This window comes from Sarcophilus harrisii, chromosome 1 (genome assembly GCF_902635505.1).
Source record: "Sarcophilus harrisii chromosome 1, mSarHar1.11, whole genome shotgun sequence".
NCBI classification, from domain to species: domain Eukaryota; kingdom Metazoa; phylum Chordata; class Mammalia; order Dasyuromorphia; family Dasyuridae; genus Sarcophilus; species Sarcophilus harrisii.
This window is the reverse complement of record NC_045426.1, coordinates 650,632,103-650,654,281: the sequence shown is the minus strand read 5'-3', so window position 1 is coordinate 650,654,281 and position 22,179 is coordinate 650,632,103. Positions and strand designations below refer to the sequence as shown.

General features: G+C 35.1%; 2 protein-coding genes across 2 annotated transcripts in view; both read left to right on the top strand.

Annotated features, from left to right (window-relative positions):
• Window positions 1-14,147, top strand: part of LOC116420768 (adhesion G protein-coupled receptor E3-like) — a 56,171-nt gene extending 42,024 nt beyond the window's left edge. Inside the window, exons 13-18 of the mRNA XM_031947707.1 lie at window positions 3,415-3,650; window positions 6,609-6,675; window positions 7,517-7,608; window positions 9,032-9,212; window positions 11,407-11,502; window positions 12,434-14,147. Of these exons, the coding sequence (XP_031803567.1) occupies window positions 3,415-3,650; window positions 6,609-6,675; window positions 7,517-7,608; window positions 9,032-9,212; window positions 11,407-11,502; window positions 12,434-12,445 (684 nt within the window). The 3' untranslated portion in view covers window positions 12,446-14,147. The remainder of the gene's footprint in view (window positions 1-3,414; window positions 3,651-6,608; window positions 6,676-7,516; window positions 7,609-9,031; window positions 9,213-11,406; window positions 11,503-12,433) is intronic.
• Window positions 13,547-22,179, top strand: part of LOC100916536 (adhesion G protein-coupled receptor E3-like) — an 82,060-nt gene continuing 73,427 nt past the window's right edge. Inside the window, exon 1 of the mRNA XM_031947789.1 lies at window positions 13,547-13,607. Coding sequence (XP_031803649.1) covers window positions 13,547-13,607 — 61 coding nt within the window. The remainder of the gene's footprint in view (window positions 13,608-22,179) is intronic.

Sequence of the window (22,179 nt, the reverse complement as noted above, 5' to 3'; positions counted from 1 at the left end):
AATAATTTTCCCTTCTCCTGTGAACAGTGCTACTTATTTATCCTAAGTTGCCTAATGCTACTTATTAACTATGTACCCTAATTCTAACTGCACTTTCTTTAACATGTCAATACATTTCTTTGTTTCCATTCAACTTCCTGTCTTGGAGCCTATTTTAGACTCCAGCTGATGGGTATAACCCTCCCTCAGTCCTCTTGGGAGAGAAATTTCCCAATACCTTAAAATATTATACTGATTTCAGCTATTACTATTATTATCTCTCTGGCTTTCTGTTATTCCACTTTTAGACAGCTTTAAGGTGGTGCAGTAGATAGAGTATTGGGCTTAGAATCAGGAAGACTCATCTTCCAAAGTTCAAATCCAGCCTCAAAGCTCACTAGCTATGTGACCCTGGGCAAATCTTATAACCCTATTTGCCTCAGTTTCCTCATTTGTAAAATGAATTGGAGAAAGCAATGAAGAAAGAAAACTATTCCAGAATCTCTGCCAAGAAAACCTAGGAATAGGTTATGATCAGTTAAGACATGACTGAAAACAACTGAATGAGAACAACAACAAATAGTTGGAAAACTTGTCCTAATATCAAGCCCAACTTCACTTCTTTACAACTCCCTTCCATTGTCCTTGAGAGTAGGCCTATTTGAACATGGAATCAAGACTCAAGTTTTCTTTTGTTCAGGCTTAACAGCCTCAATATTTTAAACTAATCAACAAATAAAATACATCCAAGATTCTTCACCATCCTAGAAGTATCACTGTTCTTGAAAAACTCTGGTGCCCATAGCTGAACACAATCCTCCCAAAATGAGTCCTGCTCAGGGCAGAACACCGTGGGATTTATCACCTCTTTATCTGGCTACCATATGGTACTGTTGTCTCACACTGAAGTCAACCAATCTCTGTGATCCCCTGTTTTTTCTTTATTTAAAAAATAAATTTTAAAGGATGATCTTGATATTGCTCACAAAATAGAAAATTTTGATTATATCAAATTGAAAAGTTTTTGTACAAACAAAACTAATGCAGACTGGGAAAACATTTTTACAGTGAAAGGTTCTAATAAAGGCCTCATCTCCAAAATATAGAGAGAATTGACTCTAATTTATAAGAAATCAAGCCATTCTCCAATTGATAAATGGTCAAAGGATATGAACAGACAATTCTCAGACGAAGAAATTGAAACTATTTCTGGCCATATGAAAAGATGCTCCAAGTCATTAATTGTGAAGACCGCGTATTTTAAAATCAGCCGGAGTCAGGAATTCAGGTTAGGGGAAAATCGTCAGTCTTTATTCTCAGTGAAGAAAGATCGGAGGTGGAAGAGAATCAGCGATAGCAATGTGTGTAGCTTAGTCAAGAAGCTAGCCTAGCTAGACCAGCAGCCACACGACCAGCAGCTAGGAGTATGGAACCCAGGACAATCTCTCCCAGCTTCTCTTCCTGTCTCTCTATCTCCACCCACCAAAATCGCCATTTCCTATACAACACATCAGGACTTGCAAGGAGAGTGGGCAGGGACCATTCTTTATCCAATCATGTATATTAAGAGAGTATAGTCCAATTACTATTTAGCCTCACATACTTGGGACCTCAGTGCATCAACTCAAACCTCAGCCCATTACAATTAATAATCAGAGAAATGCAAATTAAGACAACTTTGAGATACCACTACACACTGTCAGATTGGCTAGGATGACAGGGAAAGATAATGTGGAATGCTGGAGGGGATGTGGGAAAACTGGGACACTGATACATTGTTGGTGGAATTGTGAATACATCCAGCCATTCTGGAGAGCCATTTGGAACTATGCTCAATAAGTTATCAAACTGTGCATACCCTTTGATCCAGCAGTGTTCTGGGCTTATATCCCAAAGAGATCTTAGAGGAGAGAAAGGGACCCACATGTGCAAAAATGTTTGTGGCAGTCCTCTTTGTAGTGGCCAGAAATGGAAACTGAGTGGATGCCCATCAATTGGAGAATGGCTGAATAAATTGTGGTATATAAATATTATGGAATATTATTATTCTGTAAGAAATGACCAGCAGGATGATTTCAGAAAGGCCTGGAGAGAACTTACATGAACATGATGCTGAGTGAAATGAGCAGGACCAGGAAATCATTATACACTTCAACAACAATACTATATGATAATAAATTCTGATGGACATGGTCCTCTTCAACAATGAGATGAACCAAATCAGTTCCAATAGAGCAGTAACGAATTGAACTAGCTACACCCAGTGAAAGAACTCTGGGAAATGAGTATGTACTACTACATAGAATTCCCAATCCCTTTATTTTTGTCTTTCTGCATTTTTGATTTCCTTCACAGGTTAATTGTACGGTTTTTCAAAGTCCGATTCTTTTTGTATAGCAAATAACTGTATGGACATATATACATATATTGTGTTTAACTTATACTTTAACATATTTAACATTTATTGGTCTACCTACTATCTGGGTGAGGGAATGGGGGGAAGGAGGAGAAAAATTGGAACAAAAGGTTTTGCAGTTGTCAATGATGAAAAATTACACATTCATATATCTTGTAAATAAAAGGCTATAATAATTTAAAAAAAAAAAAAAAAGATCAAGGAGGAGAGGCTCTTGGAGGAATATTTGCCCTGCAGCCATCAGGGTTTGTTATCAGAAGCATGGCATTCCCTGTTCAGGGACAGGAGACAGAAGGAAGTGAGTGATACTTTTGCAAACATGAAAGTCATCCCTCTAGACAAAACTGCAGGGCTGAGGTAACCATTTAGACCAGACCACATGTGTCCCTTATTCAAGGACAAGTGTTTGCTACTTCAGGGGAACAAACTATCCTTTTTTACTGAATACTTGTGTCATTATTACATTGTTTCTTCTGTGATAACAAATGGAGACTTTATATAATTATATCATCAGATAATTAGGATGGGAGGAGTCCCTACATTATTAGGCAATGAAAATTTTGTGATCCCTATGCTCTCTTCACAAAGGTCTGCAAAGTGCTTTATATAGATTATCATTCGAGCCCTGAAATAATCATGTAATAGAGATGACCAATCATCCTCATCACGCAGATGGCATCATAGGAAAGCTCTCAGAGACCATCTAGTCCAATGATTTCATTTTACAAATGAGAAAACTGAGACCCATTGAGTTTAAATAACTTGTTCAGAGTAAAATAAATATCAAGAACCAGAGGCAGGATTCAAAATAAGCTTTTCCTGACACAGGTCAAAAATTAAGTCTATCCTACAGTCTCAGTCTCAGAAAAGGTAATTCTCAAGGTCATTTAGGATTCTAAGGTTTTATATCAAAAGAAGAAAATAGAACAGCATTTTCCTTTCTCCATCCACTCTGGTAAGTTTTGGACATTCTCTTCCATGTACACATCACTCATCTCGGCCTTATCTATTTCTTTCAGATCATGTGTTCCATCATTGCTGGGGGATTGCACTACCTATACCTGGCTGCTTTCACTTGGATGTTCCTGGAAGGGCTGCACCTTTTCCTCACTGTCAGGAACCTCAGGGTTGCCAATTACACCAGTGCCAGCCGGTTCAAAAAAAGATTCATGTACCCTTTTGGCTATGGAATTCCAGCTGTGATCGTGGCTGTGTCAGCAGGAATTGTCCCCCAGGGATATGGAACAAAACACTAGTGAGTGGGGCACAGCATTTTTGTTATTGTGCATTAATCTACATATTCAACTGGTATTCTGGAGTTAAAACTTTTTTATTTGTTTCCTAATTTATTCAAAATTCAAGTTACCTTTCCCATAAGATTAGAGTCTAATAAACTAAGATTCAGTGTCCAGCCATTTCAATCCAATGCCTACTCCTATCTAAATCTATAAGTTTTGCCTATATTTATAAATATCTTTAAATCAGAGAAGTAAGGTTCAGGAACTGAAGACCAAGCAGGTTCCAATTCAAATCATCCATTTCCCTAGCACCTACAACCTATAATTTGCACAGCATTGCCCCCTGAGACTGAACAAAGATGCAACATAAGTCCTTATTTTTGAGTAGCTTACAGTCAATAAGACATGTTCTCTAATAATCCATGTCTGAAGTGTTTCTCTTTCCTTCCCCTGAGCTCTTAGAATCTCCCAGCCTCTTAGGCTCAGTTCAAGGATCCCCTTCTGTAGAATACCCCATGCATTAATGACCTCCTGCAATGATTTGTATTTCTGTTGTATATAATTTGTATTTACTTGTTGTGTATATATTTTCGCCTCCAGAAGAAATAGACTCCTTGAAAGCAGGGACTGTTTCATTTTTGCTTTGTTCCTGTATCCACTGTGCTTAGGCATCCAATGACAAATGAAACAGTCCCTGCCCTCAAGGAATTTGTAGTCTATTACACATCTACTATGCCATATCTCCTCTCTTGCCCATCCTGAAGCAGATTATATATAAAGCCAAAAGAATGTTTGTGTGCCCTTTATACTCACTTGGGATGTCATCCCCAGGTTTTCCCATCTTCACTCAATACCATTGGTCCAGACAAAATCATAATGATTAACTATAGACATGATAATGGCGTGAATAGACATAATGCATAAACCAGATGATTCCCTGTTGAAGCAATTGAAACTAAGACAGTCATTCAACAAACACTTTAACCAACAAACAGGTGAAGCACTGTGCTTAATGTGCTCATTAAAGAATGTGCTCAATGCCAGGGCAGACAGGATACTTAGCTAAGATACAGCCCCCAGACTTCCTGGAGCTCATATTTCATTAAGGTAGGAATAAGATAAGGGAAGAGAAAGCTAATAAAATATAATGTGGAATGATAAATACATCAGGGAGAAGCAAGAACAGTACTTTGTAAGGTAGTGAATAAAGACCAGGAAGAGGATTCAGGAATGGAGCAGAAACCCTTGGAATTCAATAGCAAAATAGAAAAAGGAAGGTACTCTGAATATATGAAACAGTCTGAGAAAAGGTTTTGAAGCAAGAATATGAAGGACACATTGGGGGACAAGAGTTTTGTCACATGAAGAGGGAAAAGCTAAGACTGTAAGAGTGAGGTGACATTAGCAGAGGAATCTGAATCTGATTCATGGAGCAAAAAGATCACAATATTTTTGAATTAAGATCAATGACGAAAAAGATCATAGAAGCAATTTTAATTACACTTGGAAGACAGGGGGAAAGCAGAGTCATTGATACACAGGTGAACAGAGACTATTATAATAGCAGTACTCCAGTAAAATATCATTTATTTATTATGGAAGATTTAGAAGTAAATTATATTGAAAATTGGCTTGCCATCATGCATCAAGCGTTGGCCATCATGCTTGGCAGATATAAAATGCTCCATAGATTCCTTGCTACCTTAACCTCAATGGAGAAATACTGTTTGAATTCAACTTCATCTGTTTTTTTCAGTGCCATATTTTCTAGAAACTTTGGATCCAGAGGGCACAGGAGACCCTATATATATCAAGGATAAATCCTTCCCTCTACCAGCTGATATAATTTGTTGTTTGTACCTCAAACTGGCCTCCATATGTGCTCCTGGGGGTCAAAGATTAGTCTGTCTTTACTGGGATTAAAAAAAACTGCTTATGCATCTGAGACCTTTTAAAATAAGCATAACTTTTGGCCTAGCAGCTCCCAAGAGTAAAGAATACAATTTTTGCTATCACCTTGCTCTTCTCCTTCAGCAGGGATTTTATCCTTTACCCTCCTTTACTGCACCTTTTCTCCTCTAATACTACTCCCATTTAGGAGGAGATTTCTGTTTACTCCTCCTTCCTTTGTTGTATTTTCATAAATATGAAAATTTCTCTTTGGAATATGGACTCTTTGCACTTGCTTACAGTTTCACCTGCATGTTCATTTCTCTTGTAATAAACCTAGTTTTTCAAGTATGTTTCATGAAGTTCTGATTGTCTATTGGCCATCTCTAGCGTTCAGCACAGTGCTTATCATATAGTAGGAGATTAATAAATCCTAATTGACCTACAAGATACAGTTGTTCCCATTTTGTTGATAGTACAGTTATTCCCACTGTGTTGAAGGAAGTCAAGGCTATCAGTGCCCTGGGGGCCAGACTGATACCTGGATCTAGCCACAGCCAGTTTCTTCTTTTCATTATAACCTACATTTTCATACTAGAGTCTTTATTTGTTCTCTAATTGCTTGATATGTTTTAGTGCTGTTTCCCCAATCAGATTTTAAATTTCTGAGAAACCTGTATAACTGTTGGAGAAATGAGCTTGGAATCTCATGATCCAAACTGAAGACCCAGTTTGTGACATATTACTTGGGTGATATGGGGCAAGGTGATTCACCATTCTGGGTCTCAGTTTCTTCATCTACAAAAATAACAAAAATAGCAATCAACTGCCTAACTCACAGGGTCATCAGAAGGGCTTGGCAAATTTTAAAAGGCCATAGAAACTAATCCAATTCAATCCAACATGTCTGTATAAAGCTGCTCCTATTTATCAGACTCTCAGTGGATCTCTGGAGATACAAAGATTCTATTGGGAAGCAGATACTCTCCCTAATCCTGATTTGGATACCCAAATCTCCAGAGCAAGAATGGATACTCCAATGCACAAATGTTCATTTATTGGTGCTGTTATTTCCTTTTTTCCAGTTGCTGGCTGAATCTACACAGGGGATTTGTCTGGAGTTTTATGGGACCAGTGTTTATCATCATCTTGGTGAGTCAAAAAACAACTTTTTATTTTCTGCTTCTGTCAAATTGAGCTGAAAATCAAAACAGGTTAGTGGGTGGTGGAAATAGCACTGGATTTAATATCCACAACCAGGATTCAAATCCATACTCTACTGCTTAATCCTTAGGTGACATTCGATAAGTTACTTAGTCAATCAATAAATACATATGTGTTTAATATATGATAAGCTGGGTGCTAAGGACAGAAATACAAAACACAGCCCATGTCCTCAAGAAGTTCATATTTTAATAGGGCTGATAACAAGCAATCAACTCTGTACATATAAAAAAATATACAGGATAAATGGGAAGTAACCTTAAGGAAAAGCCAGTAGGCCTTTGGTATATATGGAGGAGGCCGAGGGAAAAGCAAAAGATCTCTTACAGAAAATGAGATTTGAGCTGAGTCCACTGGTTATCAAAAAATAGTCTATATAATGCTGCAGGGACAATAGTTTTGTCCTCAAGGTGAAAACTTTTTTCAAAATAACTTGCCACTATTCAATCATCTTCAACTCTCTATGAGATATCTTTTGAAAAAGTTTGAGGTTTTCTTGGCAAAGATAGTGGAGTGGCCTTAGACATTAACTGTGTGACCCTGGGCAAATCACTTCATTCTGTTTGCCTCATGGCCAACCACTCCAGTATCTTTGTCAAGAAAATCCCAAATAGAGTAATGAAGAGTGAGACATAACTGAAATCATTAAACAACAAAAATAATGCTAGGAAATGAGCTCTTAGGTCTATTGGTTGGATAATTATAACAATGTTGATTGTAAATATTGATCCCAGAGTTTGGTTCAAGCATTTTTTTACTATTCCTACAGATCAACTTATCTTTTTATTTTACAACCCTATGGATTTTGAGAGACAGACTTTCATCACTCAACAAAGAAGTGTCCACCATCCAAAACACCAGGTAAGCTGCTCAGCCCCTTCCTTGCCTTAAAAGTCCAGGGAACTCTGGATAACTTGTAGGAGGCTATTGCTCTAGTCTTCCCTCTGAGATCCCTTCCAATGCTGATGCTCTGTGAATTCTGTGTGCTGAGCTGATTTGATATTTCTACAGAATATTTCTATTGGATAATAAAATAATAATAATGAAAAGGAAGAGAAGAAGAAAGAAGTAAAGGAAGAAAGATGGTTCCCATTTTTAGATATTTTAAAGTTAATAAAGCATTTTTCTAACTACTGTTCTTCAAGGTATACCTCAATAGATATTATCATTCCATTTTAAGAGGAATAAATGACTTGTCCATGGTTCCCTAGCCATATAAGTGGCAGTGATAGGACTTATACACAGGTTTCTTGACTTCAAATCCAGTTGTCTGTCACTAAACCAAATGGCATTTCTCAACAACTCCCTTTTTGCATTCTGATTTAGAATTAACATTAAGCCCTCAAAGGAAAGCTGATATGCCAGGTAGAAATTAATCAACATTGTACAGGAGACAATGGGAATAGTGTAACGGGCTATCTTGGAAGGTAGTTTCCCATCATAGGAAATTTGTTTTAACACTGTAGAGAGGGAACATTTGCTCCAATATAAGTAGTACTAGGTGACCACTATGTTCACTTCCTCATTGAAAATTTTATAGGAAAATATGATTCACTTATAAATATTTGTCTCATTTTATTTTGAAAAATATTTTTAAAATTAAATTTTCTTTTTTATCATGAACTTTGAAATAACTTTAAAAAATGAACATTTCAATATACAGAGAACAAGATATAGTTCTTTTGTAAATAGTTATACATAACAGAAGTCCATAGTTTCATATACTACTTTTTAAGAAATTTGTCTACTGTAACAAGAATAGGTAGCATTAGCTATACTATAATAACAATTTAAAATACACATTTAATATGCTCTTCATAAAGTTAAGTGCCAGAACATTCAACTCTGTTTTAACCATTAATTCATTTCCCCAAATGTCTCTTTAATAGTAGTAAAGCTTGGACTTTTTATACCAGCAAAAGCAGCCTTAAAAAAAATGTTCAAAAAGAGTTCTTAGGAATAGGGAAGAAAGGAAAGAAGGGAAAAAAAATTTGTATAGGACCTATTATGTGCCAGGTATTGTACTAAGTGCTTTTTATAAAAATCATCTTATTTGATAAGAGGCTATGGACTATTTGTGCTCAATCTGTGATAAAGCTTTCTAAACTCAATTAGATCTATCAGCCATAGTTGGATACCCTATACTTTGATTCTAATATAGTAATGTCATTTTGGTCCTCTTTGAGAACAAAGGACAAGAACTAAATGGGAATAAGATGTGTTAAGTTGAGTCTAAGATAAAATATGAAACATGAATCTCATCTTTGCCTCTTGGATTTTACAGGACCCTGACAATTAAAGCCCTAGCTCAGCTCTTCATCCTGGGCTGCTCCTGGAGTCTTGGCTTCTTTCTGATTGACTCTATAGCTGAATCAATCCGATTAATCATTGCCTATGCCTTCACCATCATCAATTCCTTGCAGGGAGTCTACATCTTCCTGGTACACTGTGTCCTCAATCGCCAGGTAATAAGGGGCTTTCATCCTCTTATCAGCTTACATAAAGAATCCCATTTCCAAGAATTACAAATTCATAGAATCTCAGTGTGGAAAGGACCTCAGGGGCCATTTAGCCTAATCCACACTGGAACAAATGTCCCCTTTGTTTTGTCCCCATTTTGCCTTTGGTGAAGATAACCTGTCACTCACTAAGACAGTCCATTTCATACTTGAAATGCTCTAGTTCCTAGGAAGTGTTTCCTTATTTCAAGGCTAAATTTGACTCTTTGTAACCTCCATCCTTTGCTCCCATTTGATGAGTACATATTATCTTTTTTTCTGATACATTGTATTCTTTCAAACATTTTCTTGGGAGGGGAAACTCTTTTTGACAAGAACTTCCCTCATTTTCAACCTTCCAGCTTCCTATCACTTGAATAAAAGTTTTGTTATGATTCCCTTCCTCCATTTTCTTGATGGAAAAATAGTTCTTGGCAGAGCAGACGGTAACCTGTTTGGCAATCCTTCTCAATTTTTCATAAAGCTTTCTCTATTTTCCTGGTTACAATATTAGTCTCTACCCCCTCTGAAGGATTAATAAAAACATAGGAAGAATTTAAGATAAGATATATTCATCTAACCTTCTGTCAAACTATCAGTGGGAAAGAAAGAAAGAAAGAAAGAAAGGTCACCTGGGGTAAGGACAAATTTATAGAAAAAGTCACTGCCAAGATCATGTGGACCTTAACCCTGCCAGGTTATCTAGGAAGGGGCCATTTCTTTCCATCTACCTGTAGAGATCCAGTAAGAGATTGCCTGTAGAGTTTTGATCTTCCTTGAAGTTCAGATGCCCAGTTGCCTAATCCTCCCAGATGCCCAATAGGCTAATTCCTAATTCTCTCATTAAGTTCACACTAACAAAATGTCTGGAACTGTTTCATCTGTTGTCCAATCTATATAATAAAAACTCTTGTCCTTCCAAAACTCCTCTTATAGAGACTTAATGATGGAAAAGTAAAATAAACAAGCCCTGAGCCCAGATCTCACATTTAGAGTAGCAACAGATAAGTATTTTTATCTATAGCATTTTTAAGAGAAAGTCCCCTTTAGTGATTTCATATGTATGGAAAATTCCTTAGAATGGAAATTCTTTTCATCACTGTAGATCAGCAACTTGCCTATGATTTAGAATCATCACAGACTAGGATACTGAGTGCCTAAGTGACTGACTGTTCCTCAATCACACAAATAGATTTTGTCAGAGGAATGACTTGAACCTGGACCTTCTTCACTCCAAAATCAGCTCTTTATCCCCTAAATCACAAGTTTTGTTTTCATTTACTCATTTTTTCCTGTCATGTCTGATTTTTCATGACCATTTTTTGAAATTTTCTCACCAAAGATATTGGAGTGGTTTGCCATTTCTTTATCCAGTTCATTTTACAGATAAGGAAACTGAGGCAAGCAAAGTTAAATGACTTGCCCAGTATACACAGGAAGTACATGTCTAAGTCCAGATTTGAACTCTACCAGGTCCAGCATTCTGTCCACTGTACCACCCAGCTTCCCATTAATTCATGCTAACTCATCATATCCATCAGCAGAGTAATAGCATTAAATACTGACAACTCCTTTGCTCTTAGCTCCTGGGTTTATTTTTCAAAGGATCTTTGCAAATATAATCTTACTTGTCCTTATAGCCCTGTGAGGTGTGTAGGACAAGTGACATTAACAAAATCCTTTGGTCATGCAGCAATAGTGTTACACAATTGAAGGATGAGAAATATTCCATGATGCCATCAGAATCAGGATGAAAGTGCTTGAAGAGCCAGTGCCTTGGTGACTTTAATTAAGTTTTACAAATGAGAAAAGTAGGAAGAATTAGATGTGGAGTGAAGGACCTGACATTGAATCCTAGGTCTGCTTCTTACTGTCTGTGTGACTCTGGGCAAAGCATTTTAATTTCTTCAGATATAAAATGAGTTCACCAGACTGAATGATTTTGAATGCATCTTCAAGCTCTAAAACCTAACCCACCTTATCTAAGTCATACAGAATATTAGTGAAAAAGGGCTAATGGCACACATACATGTATGTATGCATGCACACGCCACACACAGACATACACATATACACACACACACACTGCCATTTTGGTTATGTAGTTGCTAAAAAGATCCCCCCAGACAAAACTAAATTCTCTGCCCTTCTGAATCTTCAGGTTCAAGAAGAATATAAGAAATGCTTTAAGAGAAGTAAGGAAAGGACTGAAACAGATACCTATGTGCTGTCTTCTTCAACCAGTCACACCAGAACAGTAAGACTTATTATCATTGTCCAAATCAAACCCTCAAATTTGTTGGAGTTCCTTGCTCCTTGATTTGCCAATAATAGCGTGACCCATCATTGGCTAAAAATGGCTATTTTTCCTGATAGCTTTCTGAATAAAGTAAAATTGCTAGAAACATTGAAAGTAGTTTTTGAATTCCATAATGGAACTATCCAGAGTTCAAAGAGTTGTAGAAGCTGATAGCAACCTGAATTAATTTTCAAATTTTACTTTGAGGTAAGTTTAGTTCAATCATAGAAAATGAAATCCTATGCAGAAGAAGATCGCTCCTGAGAGAAAGGAATTATAACAGGTATATTTGACCTTGGCTCTACATACCATGCCAGAAAGATTTGTCATTCTTATGAGTAAGAAATTGTATAAAACTTCAAGGGCCTCATCACATACCTATCTTGGACAGTATCACTTCACAAGAGCTGAGGTAGGTTGGAGAATCTATCAGAGAGCACTAAGCAAGCATGAAATACACTTAAGCATGTCTTGCCCCAGGCCCATGTATACATTTTAGCATGTTCTTGTGAGAATTTTACAAGTGAAACAAAAATGATCTAGGTTGCACTTGAGGTTGATATGAATTAAAGGATAGCCAAAAGTTGCAAATATAAAACTAAGGGCTTGGTTGTTTATTAAAATACTAGTCACATGTAGCTCTTTATCAAATAAATCCAATTACAATCACAAATATCTAAAAGTGAAGCTCAGTTATCATGTCTGATTCAAATATAAAAACTAGTTCATACAAGTTTTGAATTGTATATGACTTATTTTTTCATCCAATGGACAAAAATTTTGTTACCTTCTTATTCGATTTCAATAATTTTTTGTCTTTTTTATTTACCTACTTTGTTTCTTTCACTTTATTGCCACTCTTTATGTGTGCCCTCCTTCATCAACACAGCTGGAAAGATAATTGAAGTTTAAAAGGAATAAAAGATATCACCTCTGCCTGAAAGGATCTCACTGATCACCTCATCAACAGACTCCAGCTCTTGGGAAAGAAGAAACAGACTGGATCTATATATAAATCACGCATTCATTTTCTCCTTCTCTTTCCCCGTAGAAATAATTCTAACTCCTCATATCCTCCTTTTCTGATTTTATAAGTTCTTACTTTCAATATTGATATTGCAATAATATTGTCTGCTCTTTTATCATAAATGTAGAGAGTTTCAGCTATGTTATGGTGTGAACAAGATTCTGTGGGCTAGTCTGGGAATGTGACCACCAATGATTAAACAGTTTTCACATTTCTAGTTTCAAACAACCAGTTCAAGAATAAAATTTGATCATATAACCCATTGTTACTTATCAGTTTTTATAGTTACTTTGTAACCCTATAAACTATAAGCAACATCAAAATAATTACTACTACTATTGAGTCATTTCTCAATATTTTATTTATCAATATGCACATTATTTTGGGCTAGTTACATATATGAAAAGAATAAAGCTAAGTTTTTGCTGCATTAATCTCATTGATATGGCACACAAGAGGCTACCATCTTTTTTGCATTAATGAACCTGGAAAGATTCAATGAACAAAAGTTAAAAATTTGATGCCAAAGAGAGAAACTTAAAAAAAGTTAGAATTCACATTTATGTTTACAGTTGTAAAATTAAATATGGTTCTAAATCTTTAGTATCAATATCCTTGTCATCTACAAGGTTGTGATATTTGCCAATAAAAAAGAACAACAGAATGTAAGCATTCTAAATGAGACCCAATCTTCCATTCAAGGATATAAAAGTTCATTAGAGCAGGTAGAAAGTTGGTTGCTAATACCAAATGTTTGCTGAAATGAAATAGATATCTTTGGGAATGCTACCAGAAAAGTCACAAGATACTGCTAAAGTTTGATGACTTAAATGAAGGTGAAAAAAGTCAAAATGCTTTGGTATATAATTCAGGAATTAAATTTTGCAGAAAGTCACTCAGGACATCACCAAGCATTACAGCTCAGCTCAGCTATCAGTCACAAATCACTACAGCTGCAGGAGAAAGGAGGGGGAGATGGGGCAGTTTCCAAGTCCCAAGCTGATCACTCCAGTTATTACCAAGGCTTTGACTAAAGGTAAGGGAAAGTCAGAAACGCACGTTTCACCTTAATTCAGAGAAATAAGTAAATAAACATTTTTCCTTCTAAATCTTTAAGTTCTTTACATTTTTATCCATTTTAACCCCACTCCTATTCAATCATAAGATTTTAGTGATCAAAGACATAATTTAGAACTTTAGGGTTAAAGAGCACTTTCCTTAGAATAGACCTGTGAACTAGGGTGGGTAGTTTATTCCCATTTTACAGCTGAGGCTTTAATGAAATCAGGGAGTCAAGGAGGAAGAGCATTGAGATCAACCAGTAAAAATGCTTGGAGTTATACAAATTTTTAAAGAAAAAAATTAAATGAGTTATAGGAGAAATAGACAGTAATATTATACTAGTGGTGGACTTCAATTTTCCACTCTTATGATTAGATCTAATCATAAAATAAACAAGAAAGAAGTTAAAGAGATGAATGGAATTTCAAAAATGTTAGAATTATGGTGGTTGTTGAGTTCTTTTTAATCCTGTCTCTTTCTGCCCTTATTTAGGATTTTCTTGGCAAAGATATTGGAGTGGTTTGTCATTTCCTTTTCCATGTCATTTTTACAGATCAGGAACTGAGGCAAACAGGGTTATGTGACTTGCCCAGAGTCACACAATTAATTAGTAAGTGTCTGAGGATGGATTTGCATTCACAAAGAGTAGTCTTCCTTGCTCCAGTCCCAATATTCTATACACTGCATCACATCTCAACATAGGAATAGAAAGGAGTATATCTTTTTCTCAGCTAAGCAAGACAACATCACCAAAATTGACCAAATATTAGGGCATAAACACTTCACAACCAAATGCAGAAAAGCAGAAACATAAAATGTATCCTTTTCAGATGATAATGCAAAACAAATTATACCCAATAAGGAGTCATGGAAACATAGATTAAAATTAATTGGAAATCAAATAATCTAAGTCTTAAGATGGAATGGGTCAAAGAACAAATCATAGAAACAATTGATAATTTCATTAAATAGGATAATAATGATGAGATAACATACCCAGCAGCCAATTTGTAATTTTAAATGCTTGCATCAATAAAATAGAGAAAGAGAAAACCAAGGAATTTATCATGCGACTAGAAAAAAACTAGAAAAAAAAAATTGAAAATCCCCAACTAAATGCCAAATTGAAAATCCTAAAAATCAAAAGAGTTATTAATAAAATTGGAAGTAAAAAAACCATTGACTAATAAATAAAAGCTGGAGCTAGTTTTGTTATTAAAAAACAATAAAATAAATACTTTTGGTTAATTTAATTTTAAAAATAAGAAGGATCAAAAGTGAAAAGGTGAATTCACCAATGAAGACAAAATTAGCAATTCTTAGGAGGTATTTTGCCTAATTACATATCAATAAATCTAACAAAATCTAAAAAAATATTCTCAGCATTAGATGGATTCACTAGTGAATTCTACCAAACATTTAAAGAACAATTTCTTTTTAATAGTATATTAGCTATTTTGAAACATTTGGTTATTGTCATTTTACTATACAAATGTAATGCTGCTAGCAAAACCAGGAAGAGCTAATATTGGGAAAAAAAAACTAAACCCCCTGTCCCCCGCCCCCCCCCAAAAAAAAAGAAAAAGAAAAAGAAAAGAAAGAAAACTACAGACCAATTTTCTGAATGAACATTTCTGCAAAAGAAAAAAAGTTAAATAAAATAGTAGGAGGGAGATAACAGCAATATATCACAAAGATCATAAGCTATAACCAGGTGAGATTTTTATTAGAAATGAAGGGCTGGTTCAATATTAGAAAAACTATTGCTATAATTGACTATATTAATAACAAAAACAGCAAAAATTATATTGTTATCTTAATATATGCAGAAAAAGTTTTTTTTTATGAATACAATGATTTTTTTCCATTAAAAAAACTAGAAAGCATAGGAATAAAATTGAGTTTTCCTTAAAATTATAAGTATTTTGCTATTCAGTTATTTTTTTGGTCATGTCCAACTTTTCAAGAACCCTTTTGGCATTTTCTTGGCAAAGATACTAAGTTAGTTTGTTATTTCCTTCTTCAGATTAGGAAACTGAGGTAGTCAAGGGTTACATAGCTGATAAGTGTATGAGGCCAGATTTGAGAACTCAAGAAGATATCTTCCTGACTCCAGGTACAGCACCTTATCCATTGTGCTAATTATCTATATCATTAGCAAGTATTATCTGTAATGGGGATGACCTAGAAGCCTTTCCAATAAAATCAGGGGTGAAGCAATATGTCTGTTAAAAACACAATTTGTCAATATCATACTAGAAATGCTAGCTATCGAAACAAAAGAAGGAAAAAAATGGTAGGAATTAGAATAAGCAATAACGAAACAAAATTTTCTCTGTCGTTGTAGGCAATATACTGATATACTTGGAGAATCCTAGAGAGTCAACCAAAAATTAATGGAATAATTAACAACTTCAGCAATTTTGCAGAATATAAAATAAACCCACACAAATCATCAGCATTTCTTTTAATGGGGACAAAATTCATGAGAAAAAGGCAGAAAGAAAAATTCCAGTTGAAATTAACCATTGGCAATAGAAAATTGGGGGGATTCTACCTATCAACACAAATCTAGAAACTATATGAGCATAATTACAGAATATTATTTACAAAAAGAAAATCTGATCTTAATAATTGGAGAAATATTAATGGCTCACAGGTAAGCCAAGCCAATAGACTAAAAATAACAATTGTACCAAATTAATTCACTTATTCAGTGCCATAGCAATCAACCTATCAAAAATTATTTTATACAGTTAGGAAAAAATAATAACAGCATTGCTTTGGAAAAACAAAATGTCAAGATCAAGGGAATCAATGAGAAAAATATGAAAGAAGGTGGATGTGATCTCAAGCTGTATTACAAAGCAGTAATAAAAAAAAAAAAAAAAAAAAAACATTCTGGCCCTGGCCAAGAATTAATGTAGTGTATCAAAAGGATAATTTAGGTACACAATATACAGAGTACATAGTATAAATTACCATAGTAATCTAGTGTTTGATAGAATCAAAGATCCAAATTTTAAAGATCAGAACTCACTATTTAGCAAAATTGCTGAGAAAACTAAAAGCAATTAAGCAGAGAAAACACCTTATACCATACACCGAGATAAGGTCAAGCTGGGCGCATGATTTAAAAATAGAAGGTGATATCATAAATAACTTAGGAGACCACGGAAATTTTTACTTGTCAAATCTATTTTGTGACCAAACAAGAGGTAGAGAAATTCTGGAATGTAAATAATAATAATAATAATTTTGATTAAATTAAATTTAAAAGTTTTTATATAAATAAAACCAATACAACTAAGATTAGAGAAAAAGCAAGATACTGGGGGAAATTTTTACAGCAAATTTCTCAAATAAAGGTCCCATTTCTCACATATCTAGAGAACTGAGCCAAATTTATAATACAAATCATTCTCCATTTGATAAATTTTCAACAGTTTTCAGGAAAAATCAAAGCTGTCTATAGTTATATAAAAGTTCAAAATCTCTATTGATTAGAAAAATGAAAATTAAAACACCTCTGAAGTATTGCCTTGCACCTATCAGATTAGCTAATGTGACAGACAAGAAAAATGACAAATGTTAGAGCCCATCCAGGAAAACTTGGACAAAAATGCACTTCGTGGAGATGTGAATTGAGCCAATCGTCCTGGAACTATGCCCAAAAGGCTATAAAATTGTTCATTTCCTTTGATCCAAAAATACATCTGTCAAAGAGATCAAAGAAAAAGGGAAAGGATTTATATGTACAAAGATAATTACGCCAGCAATATTGTACAATGACCACTTGTGAATGATTTAGCTATTCCTCCTCCACTCTCTTTATTCTATTCAATACTGCAGCTATTCCAAACCTTTTCTCCTCTCAAATTGCCTTTAGAACCTCCTCCCTTATATTCTCAGCTGAGAATCTTACCTTATAATTCATCTTGGCTTCTTTCTCTTTCCAATATCATTTCCTTTCTGACATCTCCCACTACCTCCTTTTATTCTCATCTCTGATGAAAAGATGACTTTCTGTCTCAATAAGTCCAAACCCACTACATGACTTTGGATCTATCCCTTCTTATTCTCTTTAGCAGGTTGCCCCAACCCTCCTTACTAATCTTTCATTTCTCCCTCTACATTAGTTACTTTTCTATTGCCTACTAACAAGCCCAAGATCCCACTACCCTCAAAAAGCCCTCATTAGGTCCTTCCTTTCCTACTATTTATCACCCTATATGTCTCCTCTCCTTGTCAGCCAAACCCCTTTAGAAAGCCTTATTTTCCTCTCCTCTTAATCTTTTCAAAACACTCCCAAGTATGGCTTCTCACTCCATTACTAAACCAAAACTAGCTTCTCCCAAGTTAACAGTAAATTTCTAATTTTCCAAATCTAATGTCTTCTTCTCTGTTCTCATCCTTCTTGACTGCTGATCATTCCTCCTCCTGGATATTTTCTACCTGTTTAACTACTTCTCAGTCTACTTTAGCTGAATTTCTATTAAAGCCATGTCTACCAAATGTGGGTATACCCCAAGACTTTGACTTGAGTCCTTTACTCTTTTTTTTCCTTTTTAATATCCTACTTGGTGATCTTATCAGTTCCTATGAGTTGAATTATTGTTTGTAGCAGATAATTTCCAGATTTTTACATCTGTTCTATACATTTGTTTATTTATATCTAGTCTCTCTTCTGAATTCCAGTGTATGCCTTCACAAAACACCTATCTAATATTTTTAACTGGACAATCCATGAGCTCCTACAACTCATCATGTATACAGTGGAACTCACTATCTTCTTTCTTGCCCATTCCTTGAAGTTTTCTTATTTCTCTTGAGGTTGTCACTCAGCTATGTAAGTTCAGTTCAACCTCAACTCTTTCTTTTGCTTCACTATCCATAACAATCTGGTGGTGAATCTGTCAGTTCTGTTTCTACATGTCTCACATACATCTCTTTTACTCTACTTACATGACCACTTCATCATTTGAAGTTCTTATCACTTTTCCCCCAGGACTATTATAATAATATCCTAATTGTTTTTGCGACTAGTCACTCCCTTCTTAAATCCATCCTTCACAAAACTGTCTATCTACTCAATCTTCTTAAAACACAAATATGCCCATGTCTTTCCACTGATCATGAAACTTCAAGGGCTCTCTATTACCTCAAGGATAAAACACAAACTTTATAAACTTAGCTTACTTTTCAAGCCTCTCACTGTCTGATCACTATCTCTGTTTTCTGGATAACTACACATGATTCCTCTTCACACATTCTAATCACATTTTAACTGATCTACTTGTATTTCCCTAAACAGAACTCAACTCCTATCCCTAGCTTTTCTACTTCATACTTTCATTTACTTACTTATCTATATAAATGTTGTATTCTCATCTCAACACCGCAAAGAAAGTAAATTTCTAAAGAGATTTTTTTTTTAATTTTCTGTTTATTTCCCAGAGCATTGGGACTTCAGCTACTGGGAACTTGATAAATACTTGAAAGTATATAAGAATTGCAGCCTCCTCTGCCCTATAGTGAGATGAAATCATGTGTATCCCACAAAGATAGCTAATTTAGGAAGGGAGATGTTTCTCCTAAAAAGAATACAACAACACAAGATCTACTTTCCTGCTTTTCCTGGGACATTCAGTTGATACAGACTATATATACAGACTATCAGGTAATTGTACAATTTTATGAAAGCACAAATTGAATTTAATAGGAATTGAGAATCACTAAATGGTACATCTTCAAGAAATGTCAATGAGCCATTAAAACTCACTACCTGAAACATAATTCCTCTCTACAATGTTACAAAGAAGTCATCATCTACCTTCTGTCTGAACATCTCCAGAGACAGGGTGCTAACCAACATTACAAGAATGTTCCATTGTTGTACATATCCAAATTTGTATGTGTGTCTTATTCTGAACTTAAGAATCAAATAAAATGGACATTTTCACATATATAACTATATATGTAATATAACAAAAGAAGAGGATTATATATGAAACTCCAGATATCTATGGTATGCAAATTTTCTTTTTATTATAAATTTTTTAAATTAAAAATTCAACATGTAACTTTTGAAGCGGACTGGGTGTTGCATCTTTGGGATAGTGCCTCTTTCTTTAGCTCCCTCTCTTCAAATAAGAAATGTCCTATTTGTCATCTAATCTTTAAGAGGGAGTTGATCATTTCCTCCCTGAATTTCCTGATGAACAAGATCACACAATAAAAACCAATAATTCTCTAGGGATTGAAGGCTTACAAAGTGTTTTTCTCACTCTCCATGTTGGGCAAATAATATAATTAATATTATTCCCATCCCTCAGAGAAAACTAAGGTGAAGAAAGGAGAAGGACTTGGCTAGGTTCACATAACCAATAATTGTCGATGACAATGATGGATCTACCAGAATATTAGGAAATCATTTAGTCTTACACTCTTGTTGACTAAATGATTTCCTAATATTCTGATAGATGTCCTGAGGGGGGTTGGGGATTTCTAAAGCAAATATCTATATTGATATCAATATCAGTGCCACAAGTTAATATTAGAATGCAGGAGGTCATCAAGTCAAACCTCATCTTATTGATACAAAAACTAAGGCCCTGAGAAGGAAAGAGACTTGGCCACGCTATCAAATATTATTTAAATGTACTACCTTTGTTGGATATTGAAACTCTACCCATTCTTGCTACTCTGAAGTCCTATAAGCCTCTTACTATTCTCTTTGCTGTGTTGCCTGAGAACTATGAAACCGAGAAGACCAGTTTGATGTGGTAATAGGGTAATGCTGGGGGAAATGGAATCATGCTATGAAGAGAAAAATGCAAAAGCAGGTTTGAACATCTTCAGACCCTTGATGCTGGCTCTCTCTCTCTCTCTCTCTCTCTCTCTCTCTCTTTCTCTCACTCTTTCACTCTCTCTTTCACATACACACACACACACACACACATACACACATCCCTTTACCTCCTTGTTCCTCCTAGAGCCAAGTAGAATACTTTTGTTCATGATAACTTTTTAGAATATTAAAAAGCAATCATTAAACATATATAACATATATCAGATTGCTTGCTTTCTTGGTGAGAGGATGGAAGAGGGGAGAGAGAGAAAAAGGAAAAATGGAAATCAATATCTTTTTTAAAAAAATAAAGGAATAACAAATGAGAATTTGGCACTATAATTACAAAAGAAATACATATTGTTCATAATGTTTCTATATCTCCCAACAGAAAAAGTCATTGTCAGTGGAGATCAAGGTGTGCCTTTTAAAAAGTCTCCACTATACTTTTAAAAAAACAATCAAAATCTCATAAAAGTAAATGTTGAAAACTATCTTTACAAGTATTTGGGGGGAAAATAAAATACTATTAAATGAAGAGGCAAAAAAAGAAACAATCATGTCTCCCTTTAGTCCTCTCTTCTTTAGACTAACTATCCCCAGTTCTTGCCTCTTATCCTGTGGGATCATAGGTTTAGAGCTATATGAGTTTTTAAAGATCACATAATTAACTAATTTAGTTCCTTTGATTTACAGAAGAATTTATAGAGCCAAAGTGCTGGAGTGTCATGTGGTTACAAAATCATACTATGTCAAAGCCAGCATTTGGACAGCAATCTTTTGACTCCTGAGTCCAGAACCAGAAAGACCCTTCCTCACTGTACTAGTTTCAAATCCAATCTAGGTTCTAGAAAATTCTGACCTTCTATGCCTAATTTTTAGAAAGAGGTTCTTCATTGTTTCTTAACTCCAAAGCAGTATTTACATCAATTAGGCCACAAGGATTCTGTCTCTAAGATGAGTCTGTTTTTTTTTATTCCCTTCCAAGTAGACTAACTGGTAGTCTGCTAATTAGACATTTTGGCCTTTAAAGAGAGTGTTGTAAGGTCCTAAGAAAGGGGAAATGGCTTTGGTATAATTTATCAGCATCATCAATAATCCCCATAAATATTTGTTGAACTGTATATCTACTATGTATCTCCTACAAAGAAGAAGATATAGTCTAGCCCTGATCCTCTGTCCTAAATAGCTATGAACCTTGGGAGAAATAATTTAGCCTTTCTGAGTCTAAGATTCTTTGTAAAATAAGAAAATAGGACTCAATGATCTCGATTGTCCCCCTCTCAGCTTTTTGTTCTGTCACATTTTTAAGTCACATCTGACTCTTCCTAACCCCATTTAGGGTTTTCTTGAGAAAGATACTAGAGTACTTGGCCATTTCCTTCTTTAGTTTTATTTTACAGATGAGGAAACTGAGCCAAACAGGGTTAAGTGTCTTGCCCAGGGCCCACTCATCTAGTAGGTGTCTGAGACCAGATTTGAACTCATAAAAATGAGTCTTCCTCATGCCAGGCTTCAGGCCTGCATCCACTGAGCCACCTGGCTTCCAGCTCTAGCATTCTATAAATCTGATAGAACCCCTTCCCTGAGGTTATTTATTATATAGAGACTAAGGATCTCAAAATGTCAGATGATTAATTGTTTGGAACAGCTGCAGTATTGAGTAGGATAAAGAGAATGGAAGAGGAATATCTAA